The following is a 19965-nucleotide window of genomic DNA, read 5'->3' as shown; positions in this document are numbered from 1 at the left end:
TATAATTCTGCTCTCTCTTGTTTGTGGTGTAGCGAATTTGTCACATGTCTCCACACTGGCCTTCGCATGCAAGAGAAAACAGGAAGGCCTTTTGTTTTGCCATCTTGTTTGTCAGAACGAAGCACCGGCATGACTAAATCTATTAGTTTTGTTCATCTAGGTTCTGCGGCACATCAGCATGCAACCGCCTCTTTAACCTTTTCCTGCGTACTTCCTCGGAGGAACAGTTCCGTCCGACTGGCTTTAGATGCTCGCACTCAGCAGTGTTTCCTGCCTGGGAGGTATTTCTTGCAGAGAGGCATGACTGATCACATGAGGCGCTGCTAAGCTGCAGGGTACACTTTGTAACGAGTGACTGGCGACGGTTGTTTGCCGTTGACTTTGGTAAATTGTGGTCCAGTTAAATGTACAAATCCACATTCACAAGTACGGTACATTTACTTTACGGACACTAGAATTGTCCTATTTAGTCCTTAAACATCAACTTCAGTTGTGATTGATGCAATGCTCGGAGAATGGAATGAACTGGATGAATGAGAATATTTTAAAAAGGTACTTTTCTTCCCATTGAACGGTTGCTATATGGAGTTGTCTAGGATATGTTACCTTGGCTGTGACAACCACACAACCACTATTCTCGTGACTTATGTCATTAGGTCTACAGAAGCTTGGGACAAGACAGTAGGAGTAACGGAATCCCTGAACCACAGTGTGTTGGTGTTATTTTACATCCAAAGCTCTTAAGTCTCTACAGTTGGTGCTCCCGGTCTTGCTCTATGCCTGTCAGACTTGGACATTGACCAGTTTCCTTAAACATAGACTGGACTCCTATGGTACCTAAGATCATTCTCAGGTTCTGGAAGGAACTAAATGGGTCCAAAATGTTGCCCATTACATCCAAAGCTCTTAAGTCTCTACAGTGGGTGCTCCCAGTCTTGCTCTATGCCTGTCAGACTTGCACATTGACCAATTTCCTTAAACATAGACTGGACTCCTATGGTACCTAAGATCATTCTCAGGTTCTGGAAGGAACTAAATGGGACCAAAATGTTGCCCAGTTGAAAAATAGTCATTGGTTAGGTTGTTTGGTTTCTAAGAATTTACATTGCTGTTTTGACTGTAAAGTAGGTGTGTCCCTATATAACTGTTTCACTTCCAATACGATACCAATATTGGAACCTTGAGTACTGGCCGATATCTATTTAAGTTGGTATCAGCCAAAATCATACACATTTTTATTATTTTGTATGGTGTAATTTTAAGAAAGTTTTGATGAAGTGAAATGACTGAAACAGAGAATAATGGTAGGCATTGATTGATTGAGACTTTTATTAGATTGCAGAGTACAGTACATATTCCGTACAATTGACCACTAAATTTTTCAACTTGTTTAAGTCGTGGTCCACGTTAATCAATTCATGGTAGATGGTGATGTTTTAACCGATTTTCACTATTAGATCTGGTAAAGTTGAAATCGCCATCTAAAATTGTTAATGCTAATGTAAATTAGTGAAGCCTTACTTCACGTTGGAGCGTTTTCTACGGAGCATGCTTGCTTTTATTTGTTTTTAAATGTCTAAACAACCTCGCGCCAACCTATCTCTCCGACCTCCTTCAGCCTTACTGCCCCACCCGATCCTTAAGATCAGCCGATCAGCTGCTGTTGACGGTCCCTGACACAAGGCTGAAGCTTAGAGGTGACAGAGCTTTCGCCGTTGCTGCTCCCAAGCTCTGGAACGACCTACCTCTGAGTGTTAGACAAGCCTCCTCTCTTCCTGTTTTTAAATCTCTCTTAAAAACATACTTTTATTCCATGGCTTTTAACACTGAGTGATATCCATCATGCAATGGCGCCTGCTGTGAACCTGTTTTTATGTTTTTATTTATTCTATTTAATTTATTTATTTTTTATCGTGTTCTGTTTGTGTTGTGTTGTGTTTGCTCTGTACTCGTTTTATCTTTTAACCTGTCCATTGTACAGCACTTTGGCTACCCCTGTGGTAAATTTTAAATGTGCTTTATAAATAAAGTTGATTTGATTTGATTTGATTTGTTGCTGTCGAGAAATTGCAACTTTACTGAGAGGAAGTTTGGTTGAGTCCGCCCTGAGTGCTGCTTGACTGATTGTTTACGCGAGCCGGTGTTTAGTCCGCAACCGGAAGGGACGTCATGCGCAACAAAGCTATCGAAAAATGGCACCGTTTGATTTTACGCGAATCAATACCAGGTAGTACGGACAGAATCTGGTATAAAAGTAACAAATATAATAACGAATAAAATGTTGATACTTGTTTAAAATGACAAATGTGCTGATTTTGACTGCAATATTTGTTCAATAAAGGACACTTATTACACATGTCTAGCTTGTGTGCTATTAGGTGCTTAGCTCTTGTGTCGCTGCTAACTTTTGTGTTAAAAATGATGATATGCTTGTTTTTTCCTCCAGAATCAACATGGCGCACACAACAACTCAAGTCTGTACAAGAGGCCCTTTGTGGAATCATTTGAGCAGACACCTCTACTGGTTGCTGTGCTTACCTACGTGGGCTACGGCATCCTCACCATCTTCGGCTACCTCCGGGACTTCCTCCGCCACTGGAAAATCGGGAAGTGCAGCATGGCCAGAGAACGGGAGGAGCAGAAGGTTCAGAAATATTTCTACTTTATACTCACGATAAATGTTTTAGAAAGCTAGAATAGATTTCACGTCACGACTACTTTTTGAGCCGTCACCAGAGGCCGGGCTAGATCACCTGTCATCTGTGGTTATATTTAAAGGGAAACATTATCACAATTTCAGAAGGGTTAAAACCATTAAAAATCAGTTCCCAGTGGCTTATTTTATTTTTCGAAGTTTTTTTCAAAATTTTACCCATCACGCAATATCTCTAAAAAAAGCTTCAAAGTGCCTGATTTTAACCATCGTTATATACACCCGTACATTTTCCTGTGACGTCACATAGTGAAGCCAACACAAACAAACATGGCGCATAGAACAGCAAACTATAGCGACATTAGCTCGGATTCAGACTCGGATTTCAGCGGCTTAAGCGATTCAACAGATTACGCATGTATTAAAACGGATGGTTGTAGTGTGGAGGCAGGTAGCGAAAACGAAATTGAAGAAGAAACTGAAGCTATTGAGCCATATCGGTTTGAACCGTATGCAAGCGAAAACGACGAAAACGACACGACAGCCAGCGACGCGGGAGAAAGCGAGGACGAATTCGGCGATCGCCTTCTAACCAACGATTGGTATGTGTTTGTTTGGCATTAAAGGAAATTAACAACTATGAACTAGGTTTACAGCATATGAAATACATTTGGCAACAACATGCACTTTGAGAGTGCAGACAGCCCAATTTTCATCAATTAATATATTCTGTAGACATACCCTCATCCGCTCTCTTTTCCTGAAAGCTGATCTGTCCAGTTTTGGAGTTGATGTCAGCAGGCCAGGGAAGCTAGGGTCGATATTCTTCTCTTGATCATCTTCGGTGGCATAAGGGACGGTGTGAGCCAAGACATCCAGGGGGTTTAGCGCGCTCGTCTGCAGGAACAAACTGCCGCCATAGCTTGCCGTGCTACCGAGGTCCTTTGTCCCTGAATTGCTCACACACTCCGGCAGATTCAATGGGGGTCTGGCGGCAGATTTTTTTGACTTTATCGTTGGAAATGCATCTGCTTTGAGTGTCGCAGGATATCCACAGATTTTGCCATCTCTGTCGTGGCATAGCTTTCGTCGGTAAAGTGTGCGGAACAAACGTCCAATTTCTTGCCACTTTCGCATCTTTGGGCCACTGGTGCAACTTGAATCCGTCCCTGTTCGTGTTGTTACACCCTCCGACAACACACCGACGAGGCATGATGTCTCCAAGGTACGGAAAACAGTCGAAAAAACGGAAAATAACAGAGCTGATTTGACTCGGTGTTTGTAATGTGTTTGAGAAAATGGCGGATTGCTTCCCGATGTGACGTCACGTTGTGACGTCATCGCTCCGAGAGCGAATAATAGAAAAGCGTTTAATTCGCCAAAATTCACCCATTTAGAGTTCGGAAATCGGTTAAAAAAATATATGGTCTTTTTTCTGCAACATCAAGGTATATATTGACGCCTACATAGGTCTGGTGATAATGTTCCCCTTTAATTCAACCACCATCTTTGGTCGCCATTGCACATCCTGACTTCTACTCCTCTCCTTTCAAGGACTTTGTCCCGCTTTATCAAGACTTTGAGAACTTTTACACCAGAAACCTTTACATGCGGATCCGAGACAACTGGAACCGACCCATCTGCAGTGTCCCTGGGGCAAAGATGGACCTGGTGCAGCGGGTTTCCCCTGACTACAACTGGACCTTCCAGTAAGTTATTATGTGTACCCAAGCTTTCATCACACATCACAACAAAGTGAAAGAACATTAACGATGATTAACGCTACCGATTTTCCGGACTATAGAGCACATCAGTATGTAAGTTGCACCCACTAATTTTTAAAGAACAAAAATATTTTTCCATATATTAGCCACACAGGACTATAATTTGCAGATATATACAATGCAAATGTAGTTATTAAAATTAACTAAATGTTTTTTAAATGTTTATTTACATACCTTAACTGTTTCCACACGTTGTCTGTATCACGGCAGTAAAACGGCTGATCAAACAAAACCAAAGTCATCATCATGGGCCCACTAGCTGCAGAAGCTAGCTCTCCAATCTGTTAAACAGACTCAATAATTCCATGGTGACATTTTGGTGAGTTTACTGAGGAATTTGTGAAACTGAAACAATACAAAAATAATGCCATTGTAAATTAATAATACTAACACAGACACTCATAAACGTGTTAGCATATTAGATAATGCTAACAGCGCTCGCTTGATTACATTACCATAGCACATAAAAATATGCCTCAAAACACTCCTACAGACATGTTAGAATTGTTTTAGTTATATTGTAAAACTTACAAACGTTGCTTGGAGAGATGAAGAGTCCCTATGAGTAGAAAAGTAATGGAAGGCAAAACGGCACTTCTACTTCCCGCTGAAAGCACTAAATGAAAGGGCACTGCAGCACCTGCAGTGAGCGAACTCGTCCAAAAGATGGCGACATAGCACAAGCAATAACACACCATTTAAATGTATTTGCTTGTTTGTTTGTTTTTTGAATCTATTTGCATTATGGCCGCCAGCGAAGAAAAATCCATTAATCAGCTGCACCGTTTTATAAGTCCCATTGTTCAAAGTGTTGAAAAAGCATAGAGGCTTATAGTTCGGAATTTACAGTATGTCTAAAAAATAATCACTAAACTCACCAAAAAAGTAAAGCCACATGATTTCCGTGGCAACCTAATATAGAATTTTTTTTTTATCAGCCTCAAGTCGTCTCTTTAGACGTCAAGCTCAGAACAGCAGCACACTTGCCTCCAACAGCCCATCTGACAGCACTAACAAAATATAAATAAATAAAAAAGTGCCTTACATAAGCATAATGTATTTAAAGCAGTTATTTATGCATTTACAAAATTGTTATGCTTTGACTTAAAATATTGGTAAAGATGTATTGCACCAATAAATGGGAGGATTTTTGTATTTTATTAATTTATTTTTTTACACTCTGGTGGTAAAATAAGTGTACAACGTAAAAATGTGAAAACATTTTTTTTAAGGATAAACTTTTAGTTTTTTTAATATTATTTTATTTTATTATATTGTTGTTAGGATTATTATTATTATAAAATAATTATTATTTTATTTGTTGTTGTTTATTTGTTGCTAATTTATATCCGTCATCATCCATTATATGTAAAGTTTCGTTTTGGTGCTACAATAATTACTCACGTTTTGAAATGAATGAGCACTTGTGATTTTAATATCAATCAATATATTTATGATTATTGTTTTGCCATAATCATCCAGCCCTAGTTGTTATGGTAAAACATGGAAATACAGCACCGGTCAAAAGTAACAAGACACCTGCTCATGTTATTCAATTCGAAGGTGTGTATATATAAAGCATACCTTACGCTTTTATGCTACAAACTAAAAGTACAGTGGAATCTTGATTTATGAGTTTTTTTCAATTGCAACAAATTTCTACGTTAGAAACAATACAAACATGAATATTGGTATCCAGCCTCGACAAAAGTCAATATTTTAGTACTTTAGTACATATTTAGTACATATTCTATAAAGTGCTATACAGTACTGTATATCAAACATAACAAGGTGTTAAAGGGTAAATGTTATTTTTAATAAAAAACTATCTCAATTGTCCTGTCCCTCTTCCTATGTAACCGCTCTGCCGACACGCACACACTGTCACTAACCCTGTGGTGCACTCTGTTTGAAATCACAAAAATCCTCAACTTTAAGAGCCATGTTGCTACAGTGATTCAGAATGTAAAGATACACCTACTTTTCCTTGTTAGTTAATCTTTGTGTGCAGTGCAAGTAAAGGGGAGGGGGCAGTGTCGACAACGCTGTAGATACTTTCTGAATGTTTACATCGCTTGTCCGTGGCTTTCTGGGGACTCGTGTAAAGCTAGAAAAATGCTGTAAAAGGCTACAAACACTTAAAAGTCATACAAAATATAACTTAACACAGTAGAAAAGTACAGAATGGTACAACATGGCTGCACTGAAAGGCACACAATTGGTGGATAAAATGTTCATACACTGAGACAAAGCTCAAGCAGCAATAATGGCGGACTCAGCCAAACTCCCTCTAAGTAACGTTGCTATTTTCAACACCAACAAAGCAAGTATGCGTGGTTGAAAATGCTCAAACGTAAAGTAAAGCTCCACTCTTCCAGAACGTGCTAGCTTGATACTAATTTACAGTAAATTTGCCATTGGCAGGCTACGTTTAGCATTAGCGATTGTGCACAGTGATTTTAACACCTCTAAATTTGGTAATGGTAACTACAACTAAGATGAATGTTACAATCAAACAGTTGGTGCGTAATATGTACAATAGTTACAGTATAAACACTTTGTAGGGCACAACATAACACATGTAGCTTCATGGAAAAAGCTACTTCCTAGTTAGACAACATACCATAGATAACCTATGCAATCATAAACATCTTATTTTTAAATGTAACACTGAAAAAATACATTTTATCATCAAACAATAACATTTATTAACACACACAAAAGTACTGAGAATTGATACCGATGAGTACCGGTCTGTATTCCCAGATACCGGGAGTTGGTTCAAATGTGAACAGTACCCATCACGAAACGGTACTGTTTACAATTGGGGATACAAATTATAGAATAAATATTATGTACTGCAGATAGAAAAGTGTGTTTTGTTCTGATCCAACCAAAGTTGACATTTTTGACCTGAATTCCTGAAAAGTTTAGAAATAATTTATTGTGGTCTTTATCAGGGTGTGTTCGCCGTATATTTATCCAGATTGGAATGTGTAAAATATGTCCTACCGGCGCTCCGTGCTGAACCCGAGTTTCCTTGAGATAAGCTGTTGCGTAACACCACGCTGGCAGGCGTCAGGGGCACGGAAAGGACAGGAAATGTTTGCGTAGCAGCGGCAGCACATGCCGGAGTTGATTTATTTCGCCCTGACCCGAGGGCCGTTGTCCTCTGTCCCTGAGTCTCGTTGTCTCCGTCTCCTTCAGGCACACAGGCAGAGTGGTGAAGGACGTCATCAACATGGGCTCATACAATTATCTGGGCTTTGCGGAGAACACTGGCCCTTGTGCTGACGCTGCGCTTGAGGTCACACAAAAGTATGGCGTGGGAGTGGGCAGCACTCGCTGTGAATTGGGTAAGAAATATCACATTGATATCTGATTTTTTTTTTGTAAACACACAGAAGTATGATTTTTTTTTTTACATTGTGCATATAGAGTATGTTCTAATAGTGCAACAGCTTAAAGGGGAACTGCACTTTTTCTGGAATTTTGCCTATCGTTCACAATCATTATGAGAGAATAAAAGACAAGAGGTTATTTTTCTTTTGCTTTCTAACATACAAAAATTGTCTCGTTTTTGGTGGCTAGCAATGCAGCTAAAGGGAGCAATCAATCCTACCTCTAAATCACTTTAAAAGTGCATTCAAAAACCGTCAACAATAATTCATTTACGTGCCGTAACCTGTATGATAACCAAGCTGTAGCAACATTGTTATTGTAAGAGCGAACACTGAGGAACTATTTTTCTAGCGTAGTAACACATCGGCGTGCTACGGCATTAGCCGTAAAAGCTAACTACGGCAAGAGATAAGCTAGCTATTGTGTCCTCACAAAACGTGTTTGAGTTTGTGATGCACAACACTGTGATAAGACACCAATCTGTATTGAGTGATAAACATGAACAATCATATTACAGTATCTGTATTATTTCATGTTTTGTTTGTACACAGCTAGCCAGACAGATTATGTACTGTTGTTGTAATAACACGCATGACGTGCTGCGTGTATCATGATCAATATTAAAGTGTGACTCACTCGATGGACAGTTGTGCGTTTGGTCCAGCTGGCCGGGGACATGTTTTTCCTGTTTATTTGGGTAAGCACTCCATTTATGTCGAAATACCCTGTCTTCAAATTCCACATTTTGCACCGTCAATTTGCTTTCACCTCACTCTCACGGCTTCCGTCCCTCTGTGCTCGCTTCTAGAAGCAGTAATTCACCCTCTGTATTCAGCTTCAAATAGATAAGGTTGTGAGTCCTCATTTGTCTAAAAACAATCGTCTTTGTTATCTGTTTTTGATTCTGCCATTATTAGAAAACACACACACACACGTTTGTTTCCGGAAGTAGGAAGTGTGGTGCTATGGAAACAGAAATAAATGCGCTTAAGAAATCAGTTCTGGAAATGATTAAAATGACCAAAATACGGTAAATATATACATATTACATATTGTTATGAGGTGTCTGTTACTACATCATATATATATATACTTGCAGTGTGTATATAAAACATATTACATATTGTTATGAAGGTTTCTGTTACTACATTATATATATAAACATACTTACAGTGTGTATATTGCATATATTACATACTGTTATGAAGGTGTCTGTTACTACACTATATATATATATACTTGCAGTGTGTATATAAAACGTTGATAAAGGGTTTTTAAGTTGTTTTAGAGACTTTGAAGGCTACAACGATGACTACCATTGTGCAGCCCTTTGAGACACTTGTGATTTAGGGCTATATAGATAAACATTGATTGATTGATTGATTGATTGATTGATACCATTAGGCGCACAGGCGTTGATTATCTTTAAAAAACTAAAAAAAAAAAGACAAGCGTGTTCTTGTCTCTCATAATGATTGTGAACGATAGGCAAAATTCCCCAAAAAAGTGCAGTTCCCCTTTAAACTGCTAGCAGCAATTTTAATTAATTTAATTTAATTAACACTAAGTAGTGTTTGGAGTGGTTCCAAGTACAGTGTTCCCTCTAGTTATCGCGGGACTTACGTTCCAGACCTCCTGTGGTAAGTAGATTTCTGCAAAATTTGGGATAGTTTTTATTGTATCATTTATATAAATATTATATGCATTTTAGGTCTTTATAAACCTCCCTCAAGCTGTTCACTAACCTTTCACGCACACTCTTAAACACTTACTACACTCTTTGTAGAAAACTGATCGATTAATGCCTTTTAATGCCGATCACAAACGCCAATCCTCTCTGGCTAGCAAGCAGCTAGCACTAATCATGTGTCTCCATCCACAGTGTGCAGCCGCTCCCCTAAGCTAAGTTAATGATAATAATCACCTCCATAATGGCAAATCAACTACATTTCTTGGTATCTTAAATGTCATTACTAAGTAATATGATCACTGGAGGATGAGGCTAAACATGTTACTGAGAGAAAACCAGGATCAGGCCTGCTAATAGTTAAACTAATATCAGCTAAAAACATTAAGAAAAAAGTGCTGAATAAAGTTTGTAATAATAATAATGGCTAAGATTTATAAAGCTCTTTTCTACACACTAAAAGAGCTTCCCAGAGAACTGTATATGGAAGCACATTACAGTACAACACAGAGTCAAGCCTCCATGTTATTACACATCTACAGAAGCAACTCAGTCTTCCTTGCAGCTGCAAGCAGATAACGTATTTTTCGGACTATAGAGTGCACCGGTAAATTTTAGAATAATTTTTTTCCCATATATTAGCCGCACCGGACTATAAGCCACACATATATATGTTGTGATATGAGATATTTACACAGGAAAATTCTGTAAATGTTTATTTACATACCTTAATTGTTTCTAAACGGTGTCTGTAACGCGGCAGTAAAACGGCTGATCGAACAAAACAAAAGTCATCGTCATGGACCCACTAGCTGCGGAAGCTAGCTCTTCATTCAGCTTAACAGACTCAATAACTCCACAATGACGTCTTGGTGAGTTTACTAAGGAATTTGTGAAAAACGAATGCCATTGTAAGTTAACAATACCAAAACAAACACTTGTAATTGTGTTAGCACACTAGCTAATGCTAACGACGCTAGCATCATTACTAGGGGTGTGGGAAAAAATTGATTCGAATTCGAATCGCGATTCTCACGTTGTGCGATTCAGAATCGATTCTCATTTTTTAAAAATCGATTAATTTTTTAATTTTTTTTAATTAATCAATCCAACAAAACAATACACAGCAATACCATAACAATGCAATCCAATTCCAAAACCAAACCCGATCCAGCAACACTCAGAACTGCAACAAACAGAGCAATTGAGAGGAGACTCAAACACGACACAGAACAAACCAAAAGTAGTGAAACAAAAATGAATATTATCAACAACAGTATCAATATTGGTAACAATTTCAACATAGCAGTGATTAAAAATCCCTCATTGACATTATCATTAGACATTTATAAAAATAAAAATAAATAAATAAATAAAAAAAGAACAATAGTGTCACAGTGGCTTACACTTGCATCGCATCCCATAAGCTTGACAACACACTGTGTCCAATATTTTCACAAAGATAAAATAAGTCATATTTTTGGTTCATTTAATAGTTAAAACAAATTTACATTATTGCAATCAGTTGATAAAACATTGTCCTTTACAATTATAAAAGCTTTTTATAAAAATCTACTACTCTGCTTGCATGTCAGCAGACTGGGGTAGATCCTGCTGAAATCATATGTATTGAATAGAGAATCGTTTTGAATTGGGAAAATATCGTTTTTGAATCGAGAATCGCGTTGAATCGAAAAAAATCGATTTTGAATCGAATCGTGACCCCAAGAATCGATATTGAATCGAATCGTGGGACACCCAAAGATTCACAGCCCTAATCATTACACATACAAATATGCATGAAAACAGACATAACACGTGAATTGTAAGTTAATAATACCAAAACAAACACTTGTAATTGTGTTAGCACACTAGCTAATGCTAACGACGCTATCATCATTACACATACAAATATGCATGAAAACAGACACAACACGTGAATTCTTTGTTGTATTGTATCACTTACAAACGTTGCTTGGCGTGATGAATGAAGAAACTATACGAGTAGAACCGCTATGGACGGCTAGAATTTGGAACAGAACTTGTTCTTACGGTTTCAAAGCACTAAACCGAAGGAAATACTGGCGACCAGGGGTGTCCAAACCTTTACCAACAATGGCCACATTCAGTAAAATGGAAGGATACAGGGGTTACTTTGATACATTTTGTACTTTCAAGATGCTGAAAGCTAACCAATGTCAATATATGCTAAGTTTGCTGGTCAAATCATCCACGGTAACTTCGTGTTATAGGTGACAAAGGAAGTGAGTGTAATGTAATAACTAGGGCGTCAAAAATAATGAGTTAACTCATGCGATTATTCACAAAAAATTGTGTAATAATCACGTATATATGCAGGTTAATCACCCAATTTATTTTGCTACTTTGACTTCTATCTATTCTTACAATAAAACCGAATTTCTTACCAAGTATTTATGTCTTTTTTAATTTAATCCAGTGGTTCTTAACCTGGGTTCGATCGAATCCTAGGGGTTCGGTGAGTCGGCCTCGGGTTCGGCGGAGGTCAAAACACACCCGACTCATCGTGTAAATAAAAACTTCTCCCTGTCGGCGTATTACAGATATGGCAACAGCAGAAGTCAGACTGATTTGCAGGTGTGTAATTTGTTGTGAGTTTATGCACTGTGTTGGGTTTGTTCTTTGAACAAGGTGATGTTCATGCACGGTTCATTTTGTGCACCAGTAAAAAAAAACATGGTAACACTTTAGTATGGGGAACATATTCACCATTAATTAGTTGCTTATTAACATGCAAATTAGTAACATATTGGCTCTTAACTAGTCATTATTAAATACTTATCCATGCCTTATTCGGCATGGCCTTATTATAACCCTAAACCTCTAACCCTGGCCCTAACCCTAACCAAATACCTCTAAATTAAGTCTTTGTTACTTAGAATATGTTCCCCTATTGTCCAAAAAACTCTAAATTAAGTCTTTGTTACTTAGAATATGTTCCCCATACTAAAGTGTTACCAAAAACATATAACTTTGTCTTGAATTTGAAAAAAAAAAACATTTTATTTTTCACTAAAGAAGGGTTCGGTGGGGTTCGGTACCTCCAACAAGGTTAAGAACCACTGATTTAATCAAAATGTTTAAATGTATTGAAATCATGCAAGCAAGTTTATACTATTAGTAATACTTTATTATTACTTATTTTTACAATCTGCAGAGGGTCACTAAAAAACGCGCCTGCAGTGAGCGAACTCGTCCAAAAGATGGCGCCATAGCGCAAACAAAACCACACACCTTTTCAGTGTCTCTGCTTGTGTTTAATGAAAACAAAAGCATTATTGCCGTTAGAGAAGAAACATCGATCCAGTAGCCGCAGAGTTTTATGAGCCGCAGGGTGCAAAGTGTAGGAAAAAAAGTAATGACTTATCGTCCGGAAGATGATACATTTGTATAAAAAAAATATATATATATTTAAATTTGTGATGCATTGAGGTCGCAATAAGTGAACCTAGGGCTGGACAATTAATCAAATTTAAATTTAAAAACGATCAATGGGCCGCACAACGTGCAAGGAAATTCTGGAACTTGTGATGGTGAAACAGATGAGTAGCATATGAGTGACTAAAGAGCACGCCTACCAGAAGTTTGGAATGTTACCGTAGTAAAGTAGATACTACTTTTTATTTGACACAGCGCTAATATTCCTAATCAATAATTACTGAACTCAACAAAAAAGTAAGGCGCGATTTCCACGTTAACCTGACCACAGACGGAGTCACATAATTGGCCAATAAAACGAAATCCGTTGTTAAATGCAGAATATCAGGGAATTTGACATAAATGTGAGTGAAATGTTGTCATGGTGAGGACAAGGGACATTTGTTTGGGAAAGTAATGTGTCCGGTAGCGCTCATTTATCCACAAAACACTACCTCGGCTGCAGTGACGTGCGGTGAGGTTCATGACTGGTGAGGCACTGACTTCATCACAGTCAGATTTACAAACATATGAACCCTAAAGAGTATCTTATTCACCATTTGATTGGCAGCAGTTAACGGGTTATGTTTAAAAGCTCATACCAGCATTCTTCCCTGCTTAGCACTCAGCATCAAGGGTTGGAATTGGGGGTTAAATCACCAACAATTATTCCCGGGCACGGCGCCGCTGCTGCCCACTGCTCCCCTCACATCCCAGGGGGTGATCAAGGGGATGGGTCAAATGCAGAGGACAAATTTCACCACACCTAGTGTGTGTGACAATCATTGGTACTTTAACTCATTGGCGTTGTTAGGCCTATTTTAGGGGGGCTCAAGCCCCCCTAAAATATTCTTAAGCCCCCCTAAATAATTTGGTGTTTTTTTTGTTTTTTTTTACAAATAAATGCCGACATATTCATTATAAAGTGGCCCAAATATGAGTTTAAATAAATAATCATATAACCTGTTATTATTCACTCAGTTTCCCCTCACTTCGTAGCGTAAGGTAGAGAGCCCCTTTCGTGCGTCAGTATCCAATCCATTCCACTTGTTCATATAGAAAATGCCCACATCACTCAAATTCCAGCCCGCATTTTCTCTGTGACCTTGCTTGCGGTCCTGCAGGTGTACGAAGCACATTATCTTCCTTTACAATGAGTGAAGCTGCACAAAACCTTGTGTGTGCAATTGTAAATCATTTATTTTTTAAGTTTTGTGTTTCTTGTAGAATCTATATAAAGTAATATACATTAGCCTATTGTTAAAATAATAAAAAAACATCATTAAATATATTTGTTTTATTGTATTGTTACATTAATAGCTGTTTTATTATTATATGATGGCTTGTTAAACATTTAATAGGATTTTCAGAGGGAGGAAAAAGCAAGACATTTAATATAAAATGTAAAATGAATAAATACATAAAAAGAAAAAGAAAATATATGGTTAAAAGCCATCGTCCCGGGGAGCATTTCATTTCGTCCCGTGCATTTAAAAAAAAAAAAAATAATAACAATGAATCATTTCTAAGTCTTTGTTAGCCGTTTGTGAAGTTTTGTGCTCGTGCGTAACATTCGCTCGCATCTTGTGCATCTCCTGGGGGCAAATCCCCCCCTGTCCTTAAAAGCTAGTGACGCCCCTGCTTTAACTTAACTTTAACTTTACACATACAAACTGTAGCACACAAAAAAGCACATTTAATAAAAAAAACGTTATTATGGTCTTACCTTTACTTATAAGTGCGGGAACAGTGGTGTTCGTGTTGGAGGAGTTGTGAATGAATGAAATATGAAATCCGTGCTGCAGTCTGCAGGTGTACCTAATGTTGTGTCCTTGCAGTCGTTCACGGCTCTTTCGGCGCGAGCAATGTTGTTTTTGCACTTTTTGGCTTCTTGTTAAGTGACTTTTTTTGGGTGGATTCGGTCTTGCACGTGAAGGGTTTGGGTGTGGGCTTTGGTTGGTGTGGCGCTCTCGTCGGGGGGTGCAGTCTGCGGCGAACGTGCCTTTACCAGCACCAGGAGGCGGGTTTACGCGAGCCTCAGCCAGTGCGTCTTCGCAGCAGTTTTATGATCGCTCAGCACAAGAAATACTTTACACAGATACAGTTGTTGACAAAATACACTGTACATTATATACCTCAGCTAACTAAACTATGGAAATGTATAATATAATTCATATAGCAATACGGTCTCACTGCACAGCAGACCAGCAGTTAGCCGAGTCATTGCGCAATCCATGTTGAGGCACTGAGTGACGTGCCTCGACTGGCTGCTGTTCACCGCACCGTCTCTTCTCAGTATTTGAACGGCAAATGTGAAAATTCAGCGGTTTTGAATAAAAATAATCTAAAACTGGTGAAGTTAAATGGAAAATAACTTTATAGTATAATCACTGGATACATATAACAATTTAATTTTTTTCTTTTTCTTTTTACATTTTTTTTCTTTCCGTGATGGCAGGTGAGGCCCCGCCTCACATGCCTCTAGTGACCGCACGTCACTGCTCGGCTGAACTAAACCGTGTCGAGGAAGCCACTTGAAACAGCGACTAAACTACGAAGCTAAAGCTATCAAGAACAATCCATACACCCACAACACATCTCATCTGCTTGTGTTGTTGTGAACGACATCTTGGATGTAGCATCAATGTACAAACAGTAGTCGCAACTTGAGTGGCGTTCTCTTTTTTTTTTTCCTCTTTTTTTTTTTCAGCTTCGAGTGGGTCGCCCATTTACTCGTCAAGCTGAGAACGGCACAGCACACTTCACTCCTTCACAATAATAGCACGGTGCGCCACATTTGGTCTGACTGTGCTAACAAAATAAATGTTTCAAAAAAGTACCATACACAAGCATGATGTACATAAAGCACTTATTGACACATTTACACTATTATGCTTTGACCCTAAAATACTGGTCAAAATTGTCCAAAAGTTATAATAAATGTGAGGATTACCAAAAATGTGATTACATTTTATTTTGCACAAAAAGCACACACTCTATGGTGGTAAAATAAGTGTAAAAACAGTATTAAAAACAATTCAAAACTGAATTTTTATGTTTTTTTTATTTTGCAATTGTTATTTAAATGTGTTATGTTTTTACTTGTTGTGGTTTATTCCTTGCTAATTTATATCCAGGTTTTTTTAAAGCTGTATTTAAAGTTTAGTTTTGGCGGTACAAATGAATGAATAATCGTGATTACAATATCAATCCAAATAATCGTTGCCATAATGGTCCAGCCCTAAGTGAACCGCAGGGTGGCGAGGGAACACTGTAACCTCAATGTAACTTAAAACAACCAAACACGAATGGATATATCATACTTCACATATAACTGAAACATTATTTTATTGATTAGACATCTCTTCTGCCACGTGAACATGTTGTCCTTTCTAGGGAACCTGGACATCCATGAGGAGCTGGAGCAGCTGATCGCCAGGTTCCTGGGCGTGGAGTCCGCTATGGCTTTCGGCATGGGCTTCGCCACTAATTCCATGAACATTCCTGCTCTTACCGGAAAGGTATGGAACTTGACTTCTCTTCCTTTTATTTTTTTCTTCGCCACTGGCCATGACGGTCCTCAGCTGACCACTTTGTGCCCATATTGAACATTTACACAGTAAAGCGTGGCTTCCTGTTCCTGTTTTTAGAAGCGAAACAAACACGCGGCCAACATTGAGCAGTCACACACTTCCAAGGCTCTCGAGTTTCAGGATAAAGCTTTCGAAACACCCGAGTTTAAAAGGTTGCTGCTTTTGTTTGATCTATTGCTGCCCGCGTCAATCTGCACCCGAGTCAACCGTATCACTTCTGACTTAGCCAGTGTTTGAACAGGAAACAGACACCAGAGTTTGCAGAAGTATGAACGTTTTGAGTGCCCCGACCACACAAGTGAAAGCAGCATCGAGCAAGCAGGAGAAAGCAAAAGGTGGTGAAAGATTTTCAAAGAGACTCGTCATACATTCTTGACTTCTCATCTCCCTGCACATTTGTATCATTCCCTCCCTTTTCATAGCTCTGTTTGTGTTGTGGACAGATATTATTGCGTGTAATATTTATGAGCTCTCGATGGAAAACACCTGCTCAAGATGTGCGGAAACGGGTCTTCACAAAATATCTTTATGACTTGGATTTTAGAAACATGTCGACTTAATGATTAATGCATGATGACAGTAGAAACAAAAACAAAAAACAAGACTTACCGTAAACGAATTCTCTATACAAATGTGCAAAGTTATTTCAGTTGCTATGCATTAATCTGGGTCAGGGATGTCCAAACTTTTGCCATCAAAAAGTCAAAGTATGCAGAAGCCATTTTGATAGTTTTTATATAAAAAAGAAAACTGCTAAAAACAGACATTGCATACATTTAAAGAAAACCCTTGTTTTATAGGTGAACTATTTACAATTATTATCGAAATGTAATCTTTTTTTATATCACGTTACAGTTTTGGGCTCTTTTTTCTTAAACCTTTACTGTTGTGTTTTTTTTCTAACAATATGTTGTGGGCCTTTTCATGTGAGAATATAAAACAATTATGATAATAATAATACTAATGTGTAACTGACCAAACAGGTTTGTCCAAAATTCTGCCTGTACGAAAACATTAATGTTCAACTTCCGCCATACCTTTTATTAGTGGTTATTATTGTAGCTGTTGTAATTTTTGTAATTCATTAACTCATTAGTTAATAGTATTGTTTTGGTTGTTTATTTTATTTTTTTAACTGACTTATTATTTTTTATTTTTTATTTGAGAACAGAACTTGTAATATTTTAGATCAGGGGTGTCCAAACTTTTTTGATCAAGGTAAAAGTCAAAGTATGCGGGGGCCATATATATTTATATTTTTTCAAAATGTGTGTGTGTGTGTGTGTGTGTGTGTGTGTGTGTGTGTGTGTGTGTGTGTGTGTGTGTGTGTGTGTGTGTGTGTGTGTGTGTGTGTGTGTGTGTGTGTGCATCTACTTACACACATAAATTTTTTTTTTCAAGACAAAACTTTGTCAGCTTTATTATGGGAGACAAAGTACATTATTATTATTTGTATTATAATTATTATTGTCAAAATGTCAGCTTTTTCTCATTATATTACATCTTTTCGCTCTTTATCTTACATTTTTACAGTTTTTCCCGACTATAAGCGGCAGGCGTACAAAATTCGAGCTGTGAAAGAGGAATTGGGGATGTTCTACCAGTGGCCAGAAGGGCCCTGGGTTTTTGTAAAGCTTGAAGATTTTCAATTTCATATTTAAGTATTAAAATTATAAAAACAATGTCATAAATGCTAAGATAAAATGAATGTTGTCGTTAAAGTTCAATATTGGGGCTGCTTTAAAAAATGCAAAATGCATCATTCCACCTGAATAACAGCAAACGTGCTTCGAACACTTCACTCAACACGGATGGCATAAAAAGTCATCAAAGCTCACCTTTAAATATTCACACATAGCACCAGCATTTTGGAACAAGAATGAGGCGATAGGCAACAATTAAAAATGAATAAATCTACCTGGGGCAGCGTAGTAGGAGGTTATAAGCAAGTTTCACTTTTGCATCTCATTGCCCATAACTGTGGCGCATTCAAGGACTCCTGATGAAAGTTAGAAACCGAAGCATCACTGTGTTTTAAAGACGGGGTGAGGATTAGCCGCTAAGAGGTGCATTAATCATGATCAACGTTTCCTCTAAGGTGCGCTCCTGCGCAATTGCGCACTGTTCACGCGTCTTTTGCGCACGTAAAATCTATGCCGCGCACAAAATATAATCCAACCAAAATTCTAAACCGAATAAACACTTCTCTGTTGGATTTTGCAATGCAACTGTGAGTGACAGGTGACAACAAGTGGCCACAAGAGATAAAACAACGTTCGTCAACACTGTTTAATTATACATCTGTCGAGACATTTTGACAGGTCCAAGATCAAAACTGTTCATTGTCGGCTGTAACCATACCAAAAACATTAGTGAAAAACGTATACCTAGCAAAACTGGTCATTGTCTGCCGTACAAACCAGGCAACCAACTCTTTGTCATGTGTCATATCAACAGCAGCCGCTCATTCTCTTTGACTTGCGCTGACACACACACAGATGTGTTTGTGGCCACACAAAAAGTCGGACAATTCCAACGCCGCAGGTCGTTACACTATGAATCCCCAATCAGATGTATGCCTATTAGAGATGCGCGGTTTGCGGACACAACCGCGGATTATCCGCGTGTCGGGCGGTTGAAATAAAAAAAAAAAGAGATTTTATCCGCGGGTCGGCTCGGGCGGTTGAAATAAAAAAAAAAAAGATTTTAAATAGATTCAGGCGGGTGGCAGTTAAACCAATTTGGAAATATATATACATAGTTAAATGTTGTTACCCACATACGAAAAACGAGCAGGCACCTGCAGCATATGCCACAACAGAAGAAGAAAAAAAAAAAGAGATGGACACTTTTACGGAGCGGAGAAGGGACGCCTCGCCGGGTCCGGGACCGAGGCCCCTTCCCCCGAGAGGGCCCCACCGGGAGCCGTAGCTGAGGTGATCCGCGAGAAGGGCCCGACGCACGTCAAGGGTCACCACCGCGCCCACCGCGCCAACACCCCGCCGCGGCCGGCGTCACGCGCAGCAGGTAAGCAGCTTACCTGCCCGCCACCCCCGTGGCCGGGGGCTCGTAACAAGGGTCACTCCGCGCGCTCCGCCCGCGCAGCTTACCTGCCCGCCACCCCCGTTGCCGGGGGCGGGTAACAGGGGTCACTCCGCGCGCAGTGCGCTCACGAAAGGGGTGGGGCTCACCCTGGTGAGCCGAGTGGGCCACTTTTGGTAAGCAGAACTGGCGCTGCGGGATGAACCGAACGCCGGGTTAAGGCGCCCGATGCCGACGCTCATCAGACCCCAGAAAAGGTGTTGGTTGATATAGACAGCAGGACGGTGGCCATGGAAGTCGGAACCCGCTAAGGAGTGTGTAACAACCCACCTGCCGAATCAACTAGCC

General features: G+C 39.0%; 1 protein-coding gene across 1 annotated transcript in view; it reads left to right on the top strand.

Annotated features, from left to right (window-relative positions):
* sptlc2b (serine palmitoyltransferase, long chain base subunit 2b) overlaps nucleotides 1-19965 on the top strand; it is a 79365-nt gene that overhangs the window by 25190 nt on the left and 34210 nt on the right. Inside the window, exons 2-5 of the mRNA XM_061987049.2 lie at nucleotides 2447-2644; nucleotides 4208-4362; nucleotides 7645-7793; nucleotides 16379-16503. Of these exons, the coding sequence (XP_061843033.1) occupies nucleotides 2447-2644; nucleotides 4208-4362; nucleotides 7645-7793; nucleotides 16379-16503 (627 nt within the window). The remainder of the gene's footprint in view (nucleotides 1-2446; nucleotides 2645-4207; nucleotides 4363-7644; nucleotides 7794-16378; nucleotides 16504-19965) is intronic.

The sequence above is a fragment of the Nerophis lumbriciformis genome, linkage group LG26 (assembly GCF_033978685.3).
Source record: "Nerophis lumbriciformis linkage group LG26, RoL_Nlum_v2.1, whole genome shotgun sequence".
Lineage (NCBI taxonomy): Eukaryota > Metazoa > Chordata > Actinopteri > Syngnathiformes > Syngnathidae > Nerophis > Nerophis lumbriciformis.
The sequence above is the reverse complement of the archived record's forward strand: the minus strand, read 5'-3'. Positions and strand labels throughout refer to the sequence as shown.